At 43.5% G+C, this 19572-nt stretch overlaps 1 protein-coding gene across 1 annotated transcript; it reads left to right on the forward strand.

The window, feature by feature from the left end:
* Nucleotides 1-7624: 7624 nt before the first annotated feature.
* On the forward strand, nt 7625-17580 carry LOC148151335 (heme-binding protein 2-like). The gene is made up of 5 exons (XM_087976377.1): nt 7625-7761; nt 7847-8109; nt 10783-10912; nt 14041-14215; nt 15983-17580. The coding sequence occupies exons 2-5, from the start codon at nt 7978-7980 to the stop codon at nt 16155-16157; spliced, it is 612 nt and encodes a 203-aa protein (XP_087832503.1). The 5' UTR covers nt 7625-7761; nt 7847-7977; the 3' UTR covers nt 16158-17580.
* The last annotated feature ends 1992 nt before the right edge of the window (nt 17581-19572 follow it).

Here is a 19572-nt window from a genome sequence, read left to right on the forward strand (position 1 = left end):
ATTGAACATGTGTGTGTGCTGGGAGGTGAGCACTTGCTGTATCCTGGAGTTTGGGTGAAGACCTTTCCTTTAGGAGTGGACCAAACCCCTGTGAGTTAACTGCACCTGTACTATGTTCCTGTGAGTGGGCCTGGTTTTCCAAGGCTGGGCCAGGACTCGATGGAGACTGAACACCTGTGTGCTGTGGGGTGTGCATTTGCTGCCTTCAGGAGTGGACTCTGCCCTTGGTTGCGGACTCTGTTTTTTAGCAATGGACTCTGCAGTTTGGAGTGGACTCTATTTCTGACAATGCACACTGTATACTGGAGTGGAGTCTTCCTGGAAATGGATTCTATATCTTGAAGACTGTGTATAGATTTGGACTGTGCACCAGTCAGGACTGTTTTTTAGTAATTATCTGTCTTGCGTGTCCCTGGGTTTGGCAGGCCTTACTGTGAGCTGGGAGGCTCATGGGTCATCTTGAAAGCTGTCACCCCGAGAGCTGGAGGGTGGGTAGGTCATCCTGAAGGTTGGTAGGCTGTCCTGAAAGCCAGAGGTTGGGTAGGCCACCCTGATGCCAGTCGCCCCGAGAGCCAGATGGTGGGGAGGCCGTTCTGAGCACTGTCGTCCCGAGAAGGGGTAATCGGGACAGGCTGCCCTAGAGGTGGTCGAAAGGTGTGTCAGAGCAGCTGAGCCACCAAAAGGTGCGTAGGGGCGGGCTGAGATCCAGAAGGCTTGTGGGCTACCCTGCACGCTGTCGTCCCAGGGAAGGGGACGGGCTGTCCTAGAGGTGGCCAGAAGGTGTGCCAGGATAGCCCACTGGCCAGATGGTGCATCGGGGTGGGTGAGAGCCCAGTGGTACGTAGGGGCAGACAGAGAGTCGGAAGGCGGGTACCCGTCCTCAGTGCTGTCACCCGGGCAGGTACCGGCGGGCTGCCCCAGAGATGGTGGTTAGTGAAGGTGGTTAGTGAGAGTGGTTAGTGAAGCCGGAAGGTGGGTAGGCCATCCTGACCGCTGTCATCCCGGGCGGGTACTGGGGCGGGCTGTCCTAGAGGTGGTCGAATGGTGTGTCAGGGCGGACCGAGAACTGGAAGAGGCATGGAATGGACCGAGAGCCGGAAGGTACGTAGGGGTGGGCTGCCTTTAGAGTGGTCGGAAGGTGGGAGGGGCGGGGGCGTGCTGGGTCTGTATTGTATGCACTGTTTATGTAACGGGATTAGCTTTTAATATACAAATGTCATTGTTGCTGTCTTGTCATATGAGAAACTGGGATTTGAGGTTTGTCCATCACATCTCCTCACAGCCGCCTTCTCTCCAAAGCAAACCGTCCTAACCTCTTCAATCTAGCCTCATAAGTGAAGTGTCTTATTCCTGGAACCATTTTTGTAAATCACTTCTGCACCCTGTTCAGCACTTCTCTGATAATGTGCCGCCCACCAACTAGAACATAGAACATGGAAAATGCTTCCGCACTGCAAATTTGATCACTTTGCTGGGATCACTTCCCAATACCAAGTCCAGGAATTATCATTTTCCCTCTTGAGTGCCTCAACTGAATCAGACGTTGCATTCCAGATCCTAACTACTTGCCATGTGGAAACATTTTTTCTCATATTCCATTTACTTTCTTTGCAAACACTTTCAAATCTGTGCCTCTCATTCGGAATCCTTTCATGAGTGGGAACTACAACCCTACTGTGTCCAGACCCCTCAGGATACTTGTGGAAGCCATTTTCTTGATCGTGGCTTCCCTGCCGGTTAAGGAACCATTTTGCTGAAGTGTCCCTCATCCCGTAGAGCATTCGTCCTTGGCATGTAGCTGTGAGAGGCTTTCTCGCCATCGCTTCATTCCTCCCTCACCAGGAGGTAATACTAAAGTGTAGCTTCTCTGTACAAAGTATCACAGTTTGCCTGCTCAGTGTTTCCCTACTGTGATGTATTGCTAGAGCATGTAGCTTAGTTGCTCAAGCGTGCTGAGCCCCATCAATTGGTTTATGATATATTACCAACGTGTGTTGTTCCTCTGAATAAGGACACCTGTCCTACATTTGTTCTGCATTTCTGTAAACAGCACGTTGAGTAATAACTTTCAATCCTGTCCACTTGCGGAATGAGTAGCATCAATTGGGGTTGACCCCGAGAGCTGACCCCTGCTTCAGTATCTCCTCGAACCATCCTGACACCTTGTAATTAAGATCATAAGACATAGGAGTGGAAGTAAGGCCATTCGGCCCATCGAGTCCACTCCACCATTCAATCATGGCTGATGCGCAATTCAGCTCCACTTACCAGCGTTCTCCCCGTAGCCCTTAATTCCTCTAGACAACAAGAATCTATCAATCTCGGCCTTAAAGACATTTAGCGTCCCGGCTTCCCCTGCACTCCGTGGCAATGAATTCCACAGGCCCACCACTCTCTGGCTGAAGAAATGTCTCCGCATTAAAGGTCAGCCTGTGTCTCAGCCCTGTATAACCTTGTACCTTTCTGCCATACTTCGGAGTTCTACCGAGCCACTGTCAGGACAATCTTCTCCACATGATGCACCGTGTCATAAACTAGTCAATGCTCAAGGTCTGCCGCCAGAGATTTTTCTTCAGCAATTCTAAAACCTCCCGTCAAATCATACAGAAATACGAAATAGGAACAAAAGCCGATCGTTTGGCCCCTTGATCCTCCTCTAGTAAGATCATGGCTGAACTATCTGTATTTCAAATTCCATATTCTCATCATTCCTGATAATCTTTCATTCCTTTGACTAAATGTATAAATATTCAATGACCCGCACCTCCACCTTCTCAGGCAGTGAGTTCCAAAGTCATACAATCCTCTGACAGGAAAATATTCCAATCGGGTGACCCAATTTTACAGTAATGACGTCCTACTTCTGGACTGAACCACAAAAAGAAACATGTTTTCCATGTTCACCTTGTCAAGACCCTTCAGGAGTCTTGTACACTTAATCCAATTACCCCTCACTCTTCTAAACTCTAGTGGAGACAAGCCTATCCCGTCCAGTGTATCCCGCATGACTCATTCACTTCAGCTTTTAATCTAGTAATCTTTCTGTAAACCACCTCCAGTCCATTGACAATCTTCCTTAAATAAGGAAATAGAAACTGCACCCAGTATTTGACATGTAGGCACATGAATGCTCAGTGCATCCTTACTTTCATGTTCAATTCCTCTTGTAATAAATTGTGTCAGAAACAACTGTACACAAGCATCTTGCTGGGGTCTAACAAATGGTCTTATTCAGAAGAGGTCACCCTCCTGTCTCGCTACAAATACTCATATCACAGACCGCAGTGGCTCAACATTACAACTTGCCACCATTGTCTAAACAAAAGGAAGGAATAGGTAATAAATGTCAGTCTGTCACGAATGATCATGTCCCAGGAGGAAATAAACAACATGAAGACAATGCGCAATGATCCAGTCAGTTATGATTCTGCTGAAGATTGTTCGTTGGGAGACTGAAGAGCACGTGAACAATTTACAGATTTAAAAAGGGGAACCAAATATTTCTCTGAAATGCAGGCACTTAAATGTCAAGACGGAAAAATAGAATTTGGCTTCAGATTTGCCTCTGGAAGCTGGCTTTACTTCAGTGAACTTTTTGTGGTCCAGATTTCAGGGACATTGACCATGATCCTGGATTTGAGGGAGCTACAGAGTTGAGTTGTGTACTTTGCGGTCAGACACCCACAACCCATCTCTTGGCCTCTCAGTAATATTTACATGGTATTTTACATCTTTTGATGTTGAACTCATGAGAGAAGCAGAAAAACAGTCACAAAATGCAAAGTCAGTTCATCTGACCGATTTGTATCAAACATGTCCATGTATTTTACTACTTGTAGATTTTATCAAATGATATTTAAAATTTACCTGCAATTCTTTCTGATTGGTTATCACCTGGAAAATTTTCAAAGCAATTTACATCTTGTTTTCAACTTTAAATCTAACTGCCACTAAATCCCAATAACTTGTGTTAATACTTTAAGAAATTAAGATCTGTAGAGACAAGCATTGAAGAATTTAAGGAGACAAAATGAAACAATGCTACAAACCCTATGGCTAGTGTTGCAAAGTGCTGTAATTTTCCAATTGCCCCTCCACCAAGATCCTGGTATGGTTCCAGCAGGTTCAAAATTAGCAAAGATGTCCTGATGGCTATTTGTTTGTCAAGTTTGGTAAGAGCACAGCTGGAATATTAGTGAGATGAGTTAAACCGTCAACCAGGACATTACCAAACAATAATCGCCATCAATTGGGACTCACCATTGCCCAGTGAGAATTTGCCACGCTGCTTGTGAAAAGTGTAAATGGTGAAATGAGATGATCAAAACATTGAAGTAAATCTCACCAGAATTCTCTCCCGATTCAGCCACACATCTTACCATTGCCCACATTGCTCCAACCCCCCGAAGAATCCGGCTATAGTTACTGAACTCTCCAATTATTCAACCAGTCTTCAGATGGAGGATCCTGCAGAACTCACCCAGTATAAGACTCCCCACAGAAAGCAGCACTGAGAATCTTTGTAGAAGCAGTACCCACCTTTTACAGCACAAGCACCAACATCGCAATAAGGTGAAGAGTTATCCGAAAGCCTTTGTGAAAAGCTAGAGAGAGAGTAAAAATGTAACAAACATGGGTAAAGTGGCAGGTGGTGGAGGTGTCAGTGTGGCAGATGGGTAAGGGAGTACAGTGGCAGGTGGGGGAGTGAGCAGGGTGGTAGATAGGTCTGGGGGTAGAGTGGCAGACGGGTGGCTTAAAGGACAGTAAAGATTAGCAGATGAGGAGTTACTGGAGTGGTGTTAGGGTGAGGTTGATCTTAGGGTTGGGAGTAGTTGGTTTGGGTGATGGTGTCGTGGTCGGTGGGGGATAAAGGCAGTTGCGTAAGGTCATGGAGGGCCGAGGTGGGAGAGAGGTTAGGTCAGACCATTGGTGGTGGGGTCAGTGATTAGATTTGGTTGCATGAGCCGGTGAGGGAGGTGAATCATAGAGTCATAGAGTTCAAACAATCCAGAGACAGGTCTTTTGGTCCAAATTGGTTGATGCCATACAAAATGTCTAACCACGCTAACCCCATTTCCCTACACTTGGCCCATATATTTCCAAATTTTTCCTCTCCATGTATTTGTCCAAATGCCTTTTAAATATTGTTAATGTACCCACAGCAACCACTTCTGCTGGCAGCTCATGCCATATGCATACCACCCTCTGTGTAAAAAGGTTGCCCCTCAGGTTCCTTTTTATTCTTTCCCCTCTAACCTTAAACTGATGCCCTCGAGTGCTCGATTCCCAACTCTTGGGACAAAGAACAGATTGCATTCACCTTATCCATGCCTCTGATGATCTTATACCCTTCTGTGAGATCCTCCCTCAGTCTCCTATGTTCGAAATAAAAACGTCCTAGCTTGTCCAACCTCTGCCTGTAACTTTTGTTGAGTCCTGGTAACATTCTTGTATATTTCTTCTGCACTCTTTCCCGTTTAATAACATCCTTCCTATTGCAAGGTGACCAAAACTGAACACAGTGCTCCAAGTGTGGCCTCACCAACATCCTGTACAACTGCAACATCATTTCCCAATTTCTATACTCAGTGCCCTGACTAATTAAGGCCAGTGTGCCAAAAGCCTTCTTCACTCCCCCATCTACTTGTGGTGTAGGTCTCCACGTTCAGGGAACTGTGCACCAGAACTCCAAGGTCTCTCTGTTCCACTACACTCCTTAAGGCCCTACCATTCACCAAGAAACTCCTGCTTTGATTTGTCGTTCCAAAATGCAAGACCTCACACTTGTTATATTAAACTCCATTTGCTATTTCTCGGCCCACTTCCCCAGCTGATCAAAGTCCTGCTGCATTTTCTGAAAGCCTTCCTCTCTGTCCATAATACCACCTATTTCAATGTTATCTGCAAACTTACTAATCATGCCTTGCTCATTCTCATCCAAATCATCGCTCTCGATAACAAACAGTAATGGGCCCAACACCGACCCCTGAGGGACTCCACCAGTCACAGGCCTCCAGCATAACAAGCATCCTTCCACTCTTACCCTCTGCTTCCTACCATCAAGCCAATTGAGTATCCAATTTGCCAACTCTCTCTGGATTCCATGCGATCTAACCTTCTAGAGCAGCCTACCATGTGGAACCGTATCAAAGGCCTTATTGAAGTCCATATAGACTACATTTACCACTCTGTCCTTGACAACTCTCCTGGTCATTTCATCAAAGAACTCCAACAAGAACTGAAACATGATCTCCCATGCACAAAGCCATGCTGACTACACTTAATCAAACTCTGTCTTTCCAAAAACATGTATAACTTCTCTCTTAGAATTTTTTCAAGTAACTTACCTCCCACAGAGTTTAGGCTTACTGGTCAATAGTTTCCATGCTTTTCTTTGCTGTCTTTTTTGAATAAGGGCACAACATTTGCTACCTTCCAGCCTTCCCGAACCTCAACCGTGGCTAACAATGATGTAAAAATATCAGCCGGGGTCCCTGCAATTTCTTCTCTCCTCTCTTGTAGCGTTCTTGGGTATATCTGGCCAGGACCAGAGATTTATCCACCTTCATACATTCTAATACATCCAGCAATCCTCGACTCTGATATGGATTGTCTTCAAGGTATCACTATTAACTTCCCCAAGTTCTCACGTCACCATGTCTTTCTCCACAGTAAACACTGAGGAGAAATATTCATTGAGGACCTCGCCTATCTCCTGCAGTTCTACACATATGTGAGTGGTTGGTTCAGTCTGGGGAAAGTCAGATCAGGATGGGGTGTAGTCACATGGTGGGTTGTTCATTGGATCAGAAGGGCTAGTCTGGTGATAACAGGGTTAATCACCTGGTCAATGGTATAATTGGATGATGCTGGACAACCAGATCCACACAGAATGGTTGAATAGTGGGTTGTAGTACTGTTGTGTAGCCAGGGAATTTGGTGACATCGGAGGTGGGGGCACAGTGAGAATCAAGCGGGCGAACTGTATAGTTAACCTGGAATTAGAAATGTTTTTATTATCCATGAATTATTTCTAGGGCAAACTCAGCGAGTCGGCACAGTGGTTAGCACTGCAGCCTCACAGAGTCAGGGATGCCGGTTTGATTCCTGCCTCGGGCGACTGTCTGTGTGGAGTTTGCACATTCACACCGTGTCTGCGTGGGTTTCCTCCAGGTGCTCTGGTTTCCTCTCACAATCCAAAGGCGTGCAGGTTCAGTAAATTGGCCATGCTCAATTGCCCATAGTGTTAGGTGCATTAGTCAAGGTTAGAGTGGTGCTGGAAAAGCACAACAGGTCAGGCAGCATCTGTGGAACAGGAAAATCAATGTTTCAGACAAAAGCCCTTCATCTGGAATCATTCCTGAAGGGCTTTTGCCCAAAACGTTGATTTTCCTGCTCCTCGGATGCTGCCTGACCTGTTGTGCTTTTCCAGCACCAATCTAATCTTGACTCTGATCTCCAGCATCTACAGTCCTCACTTTTGCTGAGGGGTAAATATAGAGTGGGGGAATGGGTTTGGTGAGTTAATCTTCTGAGGGTCAATCTGGACTTGTGGGGCTGAAGGGCCTGTTTCCATACTGTAGGAATCTAATCAGATCTCTCCAATTCTCCACATCGAATTCAGGGTGAGAGACCCACCCGAAGACTTTAGGACACAAGATTGGATCGGGATTTCTGAGGGACACTGTTTCATATCTTTTGGTGTATCCAGCCTCTGACTATCCACAGAAAGGACGAACTGGGCCCATGATCCATCGCAAGGTTGTAATAAAATAATATTTCCATATTTAGTCAGCTGTGGTGTTTCTGTATCTGTTTCCTTATCATGTGACATTCATGCCTGCAGCCAAGCCATATTCAAAACCATCACCCCAAAACAGTATAAAGCGATCCATAGTCTCTACTCAAACATCAGATCGACCTGAAGGTGCTGAGAGTCAGTCAGTGCGTTCAAGACCGATTTGAGCAGACACCAAGATGCTGAGACTCTTCTTAACTGTGTCTGTCCTCTTCGGGTATCTGGTTGCTGCGCAGAACCACGTACAAGAAGTGGACAATTTCTGTGAAGAATTGGACTGTCCTGAACCAGAGGCTGCCGTCTTGGAGAATGTAAGTACGATTCAAAGTTTATTGCATTCTGTCATTTTTGTACCAGTATAAATTATTTAATGACTGTTTTCAGATCTATAGCCTGTAACCGATCGCCCACAACCACTCTACCCCTCAACTCTGAAACATGACTGCACTGATATTCATCCTCAGGACAACAGATTGGGCACATAATCTCCAGAGTTTTCAAGACTGCGAGGTCTACTCATTGACATTTTAAAAACACTTAAAGGGCCAGCTAAGGTAGATGTAGAAAGGGTGTTTCTGTTGGCTTGGAGTCTCGGGAATTGGAGAACACAGTCTCAGAATAAGGGAACCAGCCATTTCGGACTGAGATGAGGAGAATCGCTTCACTAAGAGGGCAGTGAAGTTTGGAAACCTTTACCCCTGGGAGCTTGGCCATTGATTATGTTTAAGACATCAAGCAATAGATTTCTAAATAATATCAAGGGAGATAGGGATAGCATTGGAAAGCAGCGATGAGCCTGTTGTGGAATCTCCAGCTTCACTCAGATGATCATCAATCTTTAGACTATTTAGTTGTCGATGATCAACTGGTGAGAATATTCAAGGCTGGGGTAGATAAATCTTTGGGCTCAAAACACATCAGGAGGTATCATAACAAGGTGAGAAACTGGAAGATCAAGTGTAGTCAAAGATCAGCCAAAATCTTACTGCCTTGTTCCTGTTTCTAATATCAGATATTCTTTTGAAATTGGTTATTTTTTGTCCAAATTTCTCAACCAGAAACGAGGACCAAATTCAAGGCCATTGACATTTTCTTAATCTTGTGTACATCTGCAGTAACTGAGTGTGGAAGATTTTTCAATAACATTCCATACATTTTATACCAAAGGCCCAAGGGAGAAAATGGCCCATTGTGCAAAAAATGACCAAGATGAAAGAGTTGAATGGAAAACAAAATGAATTAAGAAGTGTTGAGACCAAGATCCCAACAACATCTCCCAATTCCCTTTAAAACTCAAAGCTTAAATGTCACCTTAATGCTCCATCCAGAAACCTGGGACAGTCCTTTGAACAAAGTTCTTTTTCAGAGACACTTTACAGTCATAGAGATGTACAGCACAGAAACAGACCAATTGGTCAAACTCATCCATGTCAACCAGTTATCCTAAACTAATCTAGTCCCATTTGCCAGCCCTTGGCCTATATCCCTCTAAACTTGAAGGTGGCTCAGTGGCTAGCATTGCTGCCTCACAGCACCAGGGACCCGGGTTCAATTCCAGCCTCAGGCGACTGTCTGTGTAGAGTTTGCACATTCTCCCTGTGTCTGTGTGGGTTTCCTCCGGGTGCTCTGGTTTCCTCCCACAATCCCAAGATGTGCAAGTCAGGTGAATTGGCCATGCTAAATTGCCCATAGGGTTAAGTGCATGAGATAGAGTAGGGGAATGGGTCTGGGTGGGTTAGTCTTTGGAGGATCGGTGTGGACTTGTTGGGCCGAAGGGCCTATTTCCATACTATAGAGATTCTAATTCTAAACCTTCCCTATTTCCATTCCCATCCAGATGCCTTTTAAAAGCTGTAATTGTGCCGGCCTCCTCCATTCCTGTGGCAGCTCATTTTATACACGTACCACCTTCTGTGTGGAAAGGTTGCCCTTTAGGTCCCTTTACATCTTTCTCCTCTCACCCTAACCCTATGCTCTCTATTTCTGGACTCCCCTACCCCAGGGAAAAGACTTTGTCTATTTATCCTATCCATGCCCCTCATGATTTTACGAACTTCTATAAGGTCACCCCTAAGCCTCCGATGCTCCAGGGACAACAGCCCCAGCAGAGTCAGCCTCTCCCTATAGCTCAAATCTTCCACCCCTGGCAACAACTTTGTAAATCTTTTTGGAACACGTTCAAATTTCACAACATTCTTCCGTTAGGAAGGAGACCAGAATTGCACGCAATATTCCAAATGTGGCTGAGCCAATGTTCTCTATAGCCTCAACATGACCTCCCAACTCCTATACTCAATGTTCTGACCAATAAACGAAAGCATACCAAACTCCTTTTTCACTACTGTATCTACCCGCGACTCTACTTTCAAGGAGCTATGAAGTTACACTCCAAGGTTTTTTTTCAGCAACACTCGCTAGGACCGTACTATTAAGTGTATAAATCCTGCTGTGATTTGTTTAATCAAAATGTAGTGCCTCACATTTATCTAAATTAACTCCATCTGCCATGCCTCAGCCCATTGGCTCATTTGGTCAAGATCATGTTGTACTCCAAGGTAACTTCGCTGCCCACTGCACCTCCAATTTTGTTGTCATCTGCAAACTTACCAAGTATACCTACTTGTTCACATCCAAATCATTTATGTAAATGACAAAAAGTAGAGGACCCAGCACCGATCCTTGTGGCACTCCACTGGTCACAGGCCTCCAGTCTGAAAGGCAACCCTCCACCACCACCCTCTGTCTTCTACCTTTGAGCCAGTTCTGTATCCAAATGGCTAGTTCTCCCTGTATTCTGTGAGATCTAACCTTGCTAACCAGTCTTCCATGAGGAACCTTGTCAAATACTTTACTGAAGTCCATATCGATCATGGCCACCACTCTGCCCTCATCAATCTCGTTACTTCTTCAAAAAACTCAATCAAGTTCGTGAGACACGATTTCCCACACATCATATGTTAATAAATGTTATTTTCTTGTTTTAGGGTTATGAAGAAGCAGAATTTAAGCCTGTCCCCTGGGTTGAAACAGAAATAGACGGAATGGATATCAATAATGCGGTGGAGGCCGGCCTCAAAAGAGTTTTTGAATATTCACAGTTCCACAATGATGCAGGTAATTTTCCTGTTCCTTCACTGTAACATTGGAATTGAAAACAACCCTTTAATATTTGACCTGGCTTATTTGAAACTTTCTGTATGTAGATACACACTGACTAAAGGATTCCAGCTTGCTGATCTTAGTGGTTGTTCCAATGGACAAAAGGATTCTGTCCATTGTGCCCTCCATTACTAACCTATTGGAATCTGTGGAAGCTGTCCATATATGGGTACAGTGGGATACCAAGCACACTTTCTTATTCCAATCATGATCTCTGATTTGTCTTTGGACATGGCGACCTTATCCAGCCCAGAGCTAGGTGGGGTAAAGTAAGGTTTTCTAATCTCCGGGACAAAAGTCAAGGCAATAGGGCAGAGGGGTGACCTGGAAAAAGGTAAGCCAAGTGACATAGGAAGAGACAGAGAGTTTCATGGGGATAGCGTATCGGTGAGTAAGGTCAATGTAAAGATTATCAGTAAATAAATTGTAATACTTCAGGTAAACTGGTTACATAAATAGATAAAAGGAAAATAGATCCAGTACCCAGAGATATTCTTACAAAGTCACCAATGTTTGGAAATAAATATTCCAGGTTAGAAACATTTCAAGACCAATAGAATAGAAAAGGTGGAGAAGTAGGTTCTGAAATTGAAGGATGACAATCAGCAGTGATGGGAAAGAAACCTGGTTCAGAATTTCAAGAATTTTAATCAGTACAGATGGAGATTAGGAAGAACAAATGCTGGTGGGAATACTTCATATACTTTTACTTTGTATACTCATATACTTTTAATCATATCCTTACAGTTTGGTGCAAAACTGAGGAAACAATAATTGGAAGTGAATGACAGAATTAGAATAAAAGAATAGGTTGGTAAGATTCCAAATAACAACAGTAAACCTGAGAGTTGAGAGTATTTCAGAAACAATTCTGATGACCAAAAGAAAAACATGAAAAAAAGACAATGAATTAACGTTTGTAGAAATATAAAGATGAGCTCAAATATACATTGCCTCTATCATTTCCTATTGATGATAGTTCTACTGTGAGGAACATTCAAGGCAAACGGGAAAATACATTTTGCCTCAGCCTTCAATGTAGAAGATATAAGTTGCATATCAGAAACACAGGGAAACCAAACAAACTTGAAAAAAACTGACATAATTCATCTGAGATGACAAAAAGATTGGGTGAAATTTAAGGGTCCAAAAATTGACAAATCTAATAGCTAAATCTTGGGGTTCTGAAAAATGGAATTGTGAGGTCTAATTTTCCAAATCTCTCCAGATGCTAAAATACAGTAAAAGAGTTATAGCCATATAGCACAGAAACGTACCCTTCGGTCCAACTCATCCATGCTGAGCACGTTTCCCAAAGTAAACTAGTCCCACTTGCCCGTGTTTGGCCCATATTCCTTGAAACCTTTCCTATTCATCGACTCGCTCAAACGTCTTTTAAATGTTGTAACTGTACCTGCATCTGCCACTGCCTCTGGCAGTTTATTCCACATAAGAAACATCATTGTGAAAAAACATTGACCCTCAGGTCCCCTTTAAATGTTTCTCCTCTCACATTAAAACTAATGCCCTCTATTTTTGAACTCACACACCCCAGAGTTATTTGTTATTTGTCTTACCTACGCCCCTCATGATCTTGTAAGACTCTATAAAGTTACCAAGCAACCCCCGCCACACCAGTGAAAAAAGTCCCAGCCTATCCTGCCTCTCCTGATAACTCAAAGCCTCCAGACCCAGCAACATCCTGGCAAACCTTTTCTGAACCTTCTCCAATTTAATAATATCTCTCCTTGAGCAGTGCAACAAAGACTGTATACATTACTCCAAAATTGACTTCACCAGTATCCTGTACAGTCACAACATGATGTCCCAATTCCTTTCCTCAATGATCTAGGTAATGAAAGCAAGAGGTTTTTGAGGGTAAAAGGGAATCAGTACCAATAGAATGCTTAAAGTTCTAAAATGTTTTGATAAGGTTGTTCATAAAAAACTAATTTGACAGTAAGTATTGGAGGTAAAATATCGGCAAGAAAGAGTATTGGTTAATGAAGGAAAAAAGGAAGTAGAAATAAAAGTAGCATTTTCATGATGGCAAGCATAATTAATGGATGCTCTGGATATAAGTGCTGAGGCCCCAGATGTTAGAAGAAGGTGATCCCATTACAAGATCCAAGTTGCTGATGACACTTGAGAGGGTGAATTCTGAGAAACTGTCTGTCTTGGCTGGAGAATCTGGAGATGCAGGCCTGGATTTTCATCTGAAAATGGAAAGTGAGAGTTGTCTTCCCTGCGCTTGGAGGAAATGACAAGGAAGACACTCAGAATGTCAGCTGTGGGCTACTGCCAGGCCATGATCCTGGGAAAAAGTTTGGAGGCAGCCTTTTCATCCCAGTTCCAATAAAAACAGAAAAACCCTGCAGTCTTTGTCCCAAACCCATTCCGTCATCCCCACCCCAACCTTCCATCCATGCCACAAACAACCCCTAGTTTCTTGTATGCCCAGGTCAATTTATGCCCCTCAAACTCCATAGACCCTCAAGTCCCCAATGCTAGGGTGCACCACTGCCTATTTACCCACGGTACACTGTACAGAAGCAATGAACCACATATTGACAGCAGGATTTATGAAAATTTTTTTAGAAGTTCATTCTTTCATAACTTTCCACTCCGTTAAAATAAACCTCTTCTTACGGCAGGATATAAATGTTGGCAATCATCAAAACTCATTGCAGCTTTAACTGCAGAAACCACAAACACTTAAACTCTTAACCTCGATTAAATAAATATTGTGAAGGTGACAAAAGTAGTCACAGTCACAACTGTCAATCAGGTGGAGAAGTCAATGTTTCAGGTGTAACCCTTCTTCAGTCCTGATGCTGTCTGGCTTGCTGTGCTCTTTCAGCCTCCTGCTTGTTCATCTTGGATTCCTGCATTTGCTGTTTTTTTTGTCTCTAACCAGAGCTGTCAATCAAGCAGGGCTACAGGTATTTCAAGAGAATGATAGATGTGTGGGGTGTTAACCAGTCCATCATCTCTCCCCCATTTGTAACTTTTAAATCACGACCGGCAATGCCCCTAATTATCACCTTGTCAAACACTGCAACTGTGTTCCCTTTTGTCTGCAGAAACAATTGTTCCTCTCGAGGCCCCTTGGGGAATCTTTGGATACATAAAAGATGGCAAAATACAAGATAACTTCAAAGTATTTGTTATATTAACTCCTCAAATCACAAGTACACCTGAGCCAAAAGATCCATTGGTTCGAATCGGAGCAAAAATTCATGATTGGTTCTATGTCAGGTGAGTATGATGTGTAACAAAATGACTTAAAATGCTTTTTTTGTGTCTCCTGAAGCAAAGGGTTGATATTGTAACAGTGTCTCTACTGGTAGTTCATGTTCAGTGAACATTTTAAGTAATTCTTCTACAACCTTCTCGTTGTGATATTGTGTAATGGGACTGCCTCAGGAAATCTCGTCAATATATCCATTATTGTTAATAAGTACTTATTCCCACTTTTTGTTTGAGGTAAGGGACTTACATAATCAATCAAGACTCTTGTGAAAGATTCCTCAAATGTTGGAATAGGTATTAAAGGTACAGGTTTTATTACTGCCTGCGGTTTCCTATTAGCTGACATGTATGACATGCCTGGCAAAATTCAACTCCATCTTTGTGTAGTCCAGGCCAGTAAAAATCTTTGTATTTTAGCCTGTGTTTTCCTCATTCCGATATGACCTCCAAGTGCAAGCTCATGTGCCACTCCAACACCTCCTATATTCTACTGGCAAAACAATCTGATGAACATCTGCCCATTTCTCATCTGCTTGAATGTCTGATCGTCTCCATTTCCTCATTAAGGCATCATTTTTCAGGTCATATTGCACAGGGATACATTCACTCTCCTTCCATGTATATGCCTTTTGATACAACTGCTTTAAATTCTCACCTTTCTGCTGTAACTCAATAAGCTTCGCAGATCGAAAGATACTTGCATTTTTAACAATTGGCTCCTGCTCTGTCCCACTTATCTGATCAAAAACAGTCTTGGATAATGCCTCCTTATCTGTGCCTTTTGATCTCTCCTGCTTCAGCTTGTGACTCTGTGATCTCATTAAGACACAATCTGGGAAGATTCCTGGATAAACATCCTGCATTGCTTCAGTTGCCTGCACCTCCACTGGCTTTTCAACTAGAGTAGAGCTGATATCGATGTATCAGCTCCATCATTTGCAATGATAAGTTGTATTCCTGGAGCTGAGAGTTTGACCTGTACTCCTACCACAAATTCTCCACTCTTCTCCAGACACTCAAGCCTCACTTTACATAGCTGAACACTTTTTGTCTCACCATCATTAGGCATCTGGATGGGTATATAAATAGGAAGGGTTCAGAGGGATATGGGCCAACTCCTGACAAATTGGATCAGATTAAGTTAGGATATCTGGTTGGCATGGACAAGTTGGACCAAAGACTGTTTTCATGCTGTCCATCTCTATGACTGTGTAGTTTTCTTGATTTATATCATCTGTTTGCAAAAGCTAAACTTTTGCCATCAGTTTTTTTTGCCTGGATTATTTGAGAAGTTTAATTTTCTCACTGTGTTGATCTCTATGAGTATTGTACCAAAGTCTTTTACATTAAGTGCGTCACTTCTTTTACCTACGTGACTCAAAATCAGGTCAGACTGTGATTAATGGGCTGCTCACATCAGGTGCAGATGCTGATTAACACAAACCTTTTACTGAGTCGACACACGTCACAAAACCTTCACTTCCTTCTTCGGAGAACATGGCAATACCTCCCCATTCAACTGAGCCCGTTTATCTGAAGGTGGGCTTCTCTTCTTTCTGTCATTCTCACAAATATCTCACTTGGTGGTGTTTGGAAGAACACTTTCACTCTCTTTGATCAGAGCCCCACCCAAACTACATCATTTCCCTGTGATATCTGATGGTCTATTCTATTACAGTTATTTCAAGTGGGAGCTGAATAGCCTGCTGTTGTTCTTCTTTTCAATGGCCTTATGCTCCAAAGTAAACTGACATTTACTTCACTCTGTTGCAGGGCTTTTGATGAAAAAGATGGCAGTAATCTTAGCAGCCAAGCATACGGAGATCGTGTGCTTCAATTGAAGAAGGACTTGGAAGCTGACAACAAATCCTTTGATAGCAGTTTCTTTTCCCTCTGTTGGTTTAACAAACGTGGGCTAATGGAAGTTGCCTTTCAAAAGAAAAGTTAAAACTTTTCTAAACATTTCAGACATCAAACAGTGAGCTGTGCTTAATACTATTCTATGTTTCTAAGCTTTTTTGATCTCCCATCTGGTACACATTGGATTTCACTCTGTGCATGGGCCAGTATTTGCAGTATCGAACAGTTCCCCCAATCTCCTCTCCTCAGAGCCCTATGGTCCTCTTCATAAACACTGCCCTTCACCAGCAGTGAGAAAGTTTTGTCTCCAACTCACAGTGCCTCATTTTGGCATGAGCTTACTTCAGCTCTGTTCACTAAAACAGTCAGGTTTTTTTTGCCTTTTCTGATTCTGTTGGACATTCAGTTTTCAAATGTTTTTGGTTAATTACTTTCTGAAGCTCCTCTTGCATGTATTCAACTCAAAGTGTCAACACATAATCCTGGGTAGGTAGTTCTTTAGTTCTTCGCTCTCACTAGGAACTGCAGTCCTGTCATTTCCCAGTTAAAATAAATTGCAGAGAGCACAAAGGGAAGGAAGTGATGGTAAATATTTATAAAACAATGGCTTGGCTTCAAATGGAGGACTGGATTCGTTTCCGATACCTGGATCTTAGGGAGAGGGGAAAGACTTTAGTGACTCCTCTGGTGATTTGATCTTAAAGTCTCACACACACATCGGATTAATCCCAATTGTTCACAGGTAGTAGACTCTGCGCTAACAGGGATTCAGCTATCTACTAATTTCCCTTTTCTATAAAGTTGCTTTAAATAAATTGGGTATAAACTGAGGTCAAGAAGTTTCTGGTGATAGGATAAGTTCCAAAATGTTCTCTCTTCACACAGCAATGGATTATATTTGCTTACTCCAGTCATGCTCATCAGAATGTTTAAAGTTGATATCAGAACAGTGTATTGTTGCAGAGCACAAAGTACTGAAGTAATTACGTGTGAAATCATGACACTTTATCACTCTATTAGTTTCAGATTGAAATATTTACTTACAAGGGAATGCTTAAATTGTAACGATGCAGAGGATTTTTTAGCACAGCTTGCAAATTTCAATCTATGTGTGCCTTCTGTAAAGTGAAATTACAATTGGACAAATATGACTGTATCAACCATAGATGGTGCCCAGTATGAGGGCAACATATTCACTGGAGGCACCTGCCAATGGGGCATTGAATATATTTGAGACTCCAATATGAAGCACTTTAAAATTGGTCCAAATCATTATCCAGAGACTGGAGATGAAATACAATTCTGACTTCCTCAAAAGTATCTTCGCATATTGAGCACAGACAAACTGAATCTGTGATTCTGAAAAGGTTTTATTCCTGTTTAAAATGACACATTCACAGGTTTCTTTTATGGAGTAAATAAGCCTTTATTTTCTCGCCTTTGCTTATCTGATGTTTTTCTAATTGCTGGGAATGTATACTCACTGTGAAATAAAGGGTGATGCATGACAACACTTTGTTTGTGGGTGTGGACGTTGACTATAAGGCTGGCCACAGTGTTAATTTGGGGAAGCCCATGCATACATACTCACAAGGTCGGAGTAGTGCAGGCCAATCAGATCCTTGAGTCGGATCCATCAGTTAATCAAATCATGCAGCGGATGGATCGTCACCATCTGGTGGAAGATCCATTTACTGTCTTTGCTGTATAACAAAACAGTGAAGCAATAAGGAAAACAAGGCAATAAGGAAAACAAAACAATACCAACTTTGCCACACCATAGATGCCCAATCCCTCAATACCTCCAGTCCCCACCAGGATGGTCTGACGGCTCTTGGCTTTGTGCTAGACTAGAGGCCTGCACACTCCCTATCCACCACCACACTCCTCTGCCTGGCTGAATCTGTTCTCACTGAACACTTTCTCCTTTAATTCACCTCACTTTGGCCAAGTCAAAGGAGTGGCGATGGACACCTGCATGAGCCCCAGTTCTGCCTGTCTCTTTATGGAGTATGTGGAACAATCCTTGTTCCAGTCCTACACAGGTACCCTCCCACAATTCTTTACTTCGACAACTGTTTGGGCGCCGCTTTTTGCTCCCATCCGGACCTTGAAGAAAATTGTGCATTTTGTCTCCAACTTCCACCTTTCTATAACTTTCACACTGTCCATTTCCAACACTTCCATTCCTTACCTTGACCTCTCCATCCCCATTTTGGTGAATAAACTGTCCACTGCCATCCACTGCAAAGCCACTGACTCTCATAGCTACCTTCACTGTAATTTGTCACACCCCACATCCTGCAAGAACTCCCATCATCACTCTCCCAGTTCCTTCACCGATATCGTATCTGTTCGGATGATGCCACCTTCCAAAGCAGCGCTGCTGACATGGCTTCCTTCTTCCATAACTATGGTTTCCTGCCACTGTGGTTGACAGGGCCCTCAGCCACATCTGACCATGACCTGTGGATCTGCCCTTGTCCCTCCCATCACTCACAACAGCGTGATCTCATCTCCCTTGCCCTCACTTTTCATCTCACCAGTCACACTGCATTCAAAGGGCCATTCTCCAACATTTCAGACAATACCAGCAGAAAGGCACCACCAAACACATCTTCCCCTCACTCCCACTGTCTGCATTTCACAGGGATCATTCCCTCCAGGACATCCTAGCCCATTCCTCGATCACCAACACCCCTCTCCTTTCCAGGGCACCTTCCCAGGTAACTGCAGAAGGTGCAATACCTGCCCCTTCCCCTCCTCCCTGCTCACCATCCAAGGGCCTAAATACTCTTTCCAGCTGAAGCGGCATTTCAGTACTCCAGAAAAGGCCTCACCAAGTCTCATACAACTTCAAAATGACTTCCTAATTCCGAGACTCAAAGGTCTGAGCAATGAAGGCAAGTGTGCCAAACACCTTCTTAACCATCCTATCCGTAAATCATGCAAAGTTCAAAGAATGTGCACCTGAACCCTTAGGTCTCTGTTCTACAAAATTACCCGAGGCCCGACTTTTAATTGTTTCAGTCCTGCCCTTGTTTGTTTTACTAAAAGTGTAATACATCGCATTAAACCAAACTAAACTGCAACTGTTACTCTTCAGCCCATTGACCCAGTTATCAAGATCTGTGACAATAATACATCAAAGTCGAGAAGTGTGGTGCTGGAAAAGCACAGCAGGTCAGGCAGCATCCAAGGAGCAGGAGAATCGACGTTTCAGACATAAGCTCTTCATCAGGAATGAGGGAGGTGAGGTCATGGTTGAGGGGGCAGTAGGAGGACGTGCCCATGAGTTGGCACTTGGCTTCAGCGATGTGCCAAACTACCACTGCGCCCCCACCTTGTCTGCTGGTTTGATGGTGAGGTTGGGATTGGAGCGGAGGAAGTGGAGGGTTGCGTGTTGCGAGTGTGAGAGGTTGGAATGGGTGAGGGGGGTGGACAGTTTGCGGCAGTTAATGTCCTGGCAGCAGTTGGAAATGCAGAGTTCAAGGGCGGGTAAC

Source organism: Chiloscyllium plagiosum, unplaced genomic scaffold (assembly GCF_037043375.1).
Source record: "Chiloscyllium plagiosum isolate Xiang-an unplaced genomic scaffold, Cpla_swu_hap1 HiC_scaffold_3, whole genome shotgun sequence".
Lineage (NCBI taxonomy): Eukaryota > Metazoa > Chordata > Chondrichthyes > Orectolobiformes > Hemiscylliidae > Chiloscyllium > Chiloscyllium plagiosum.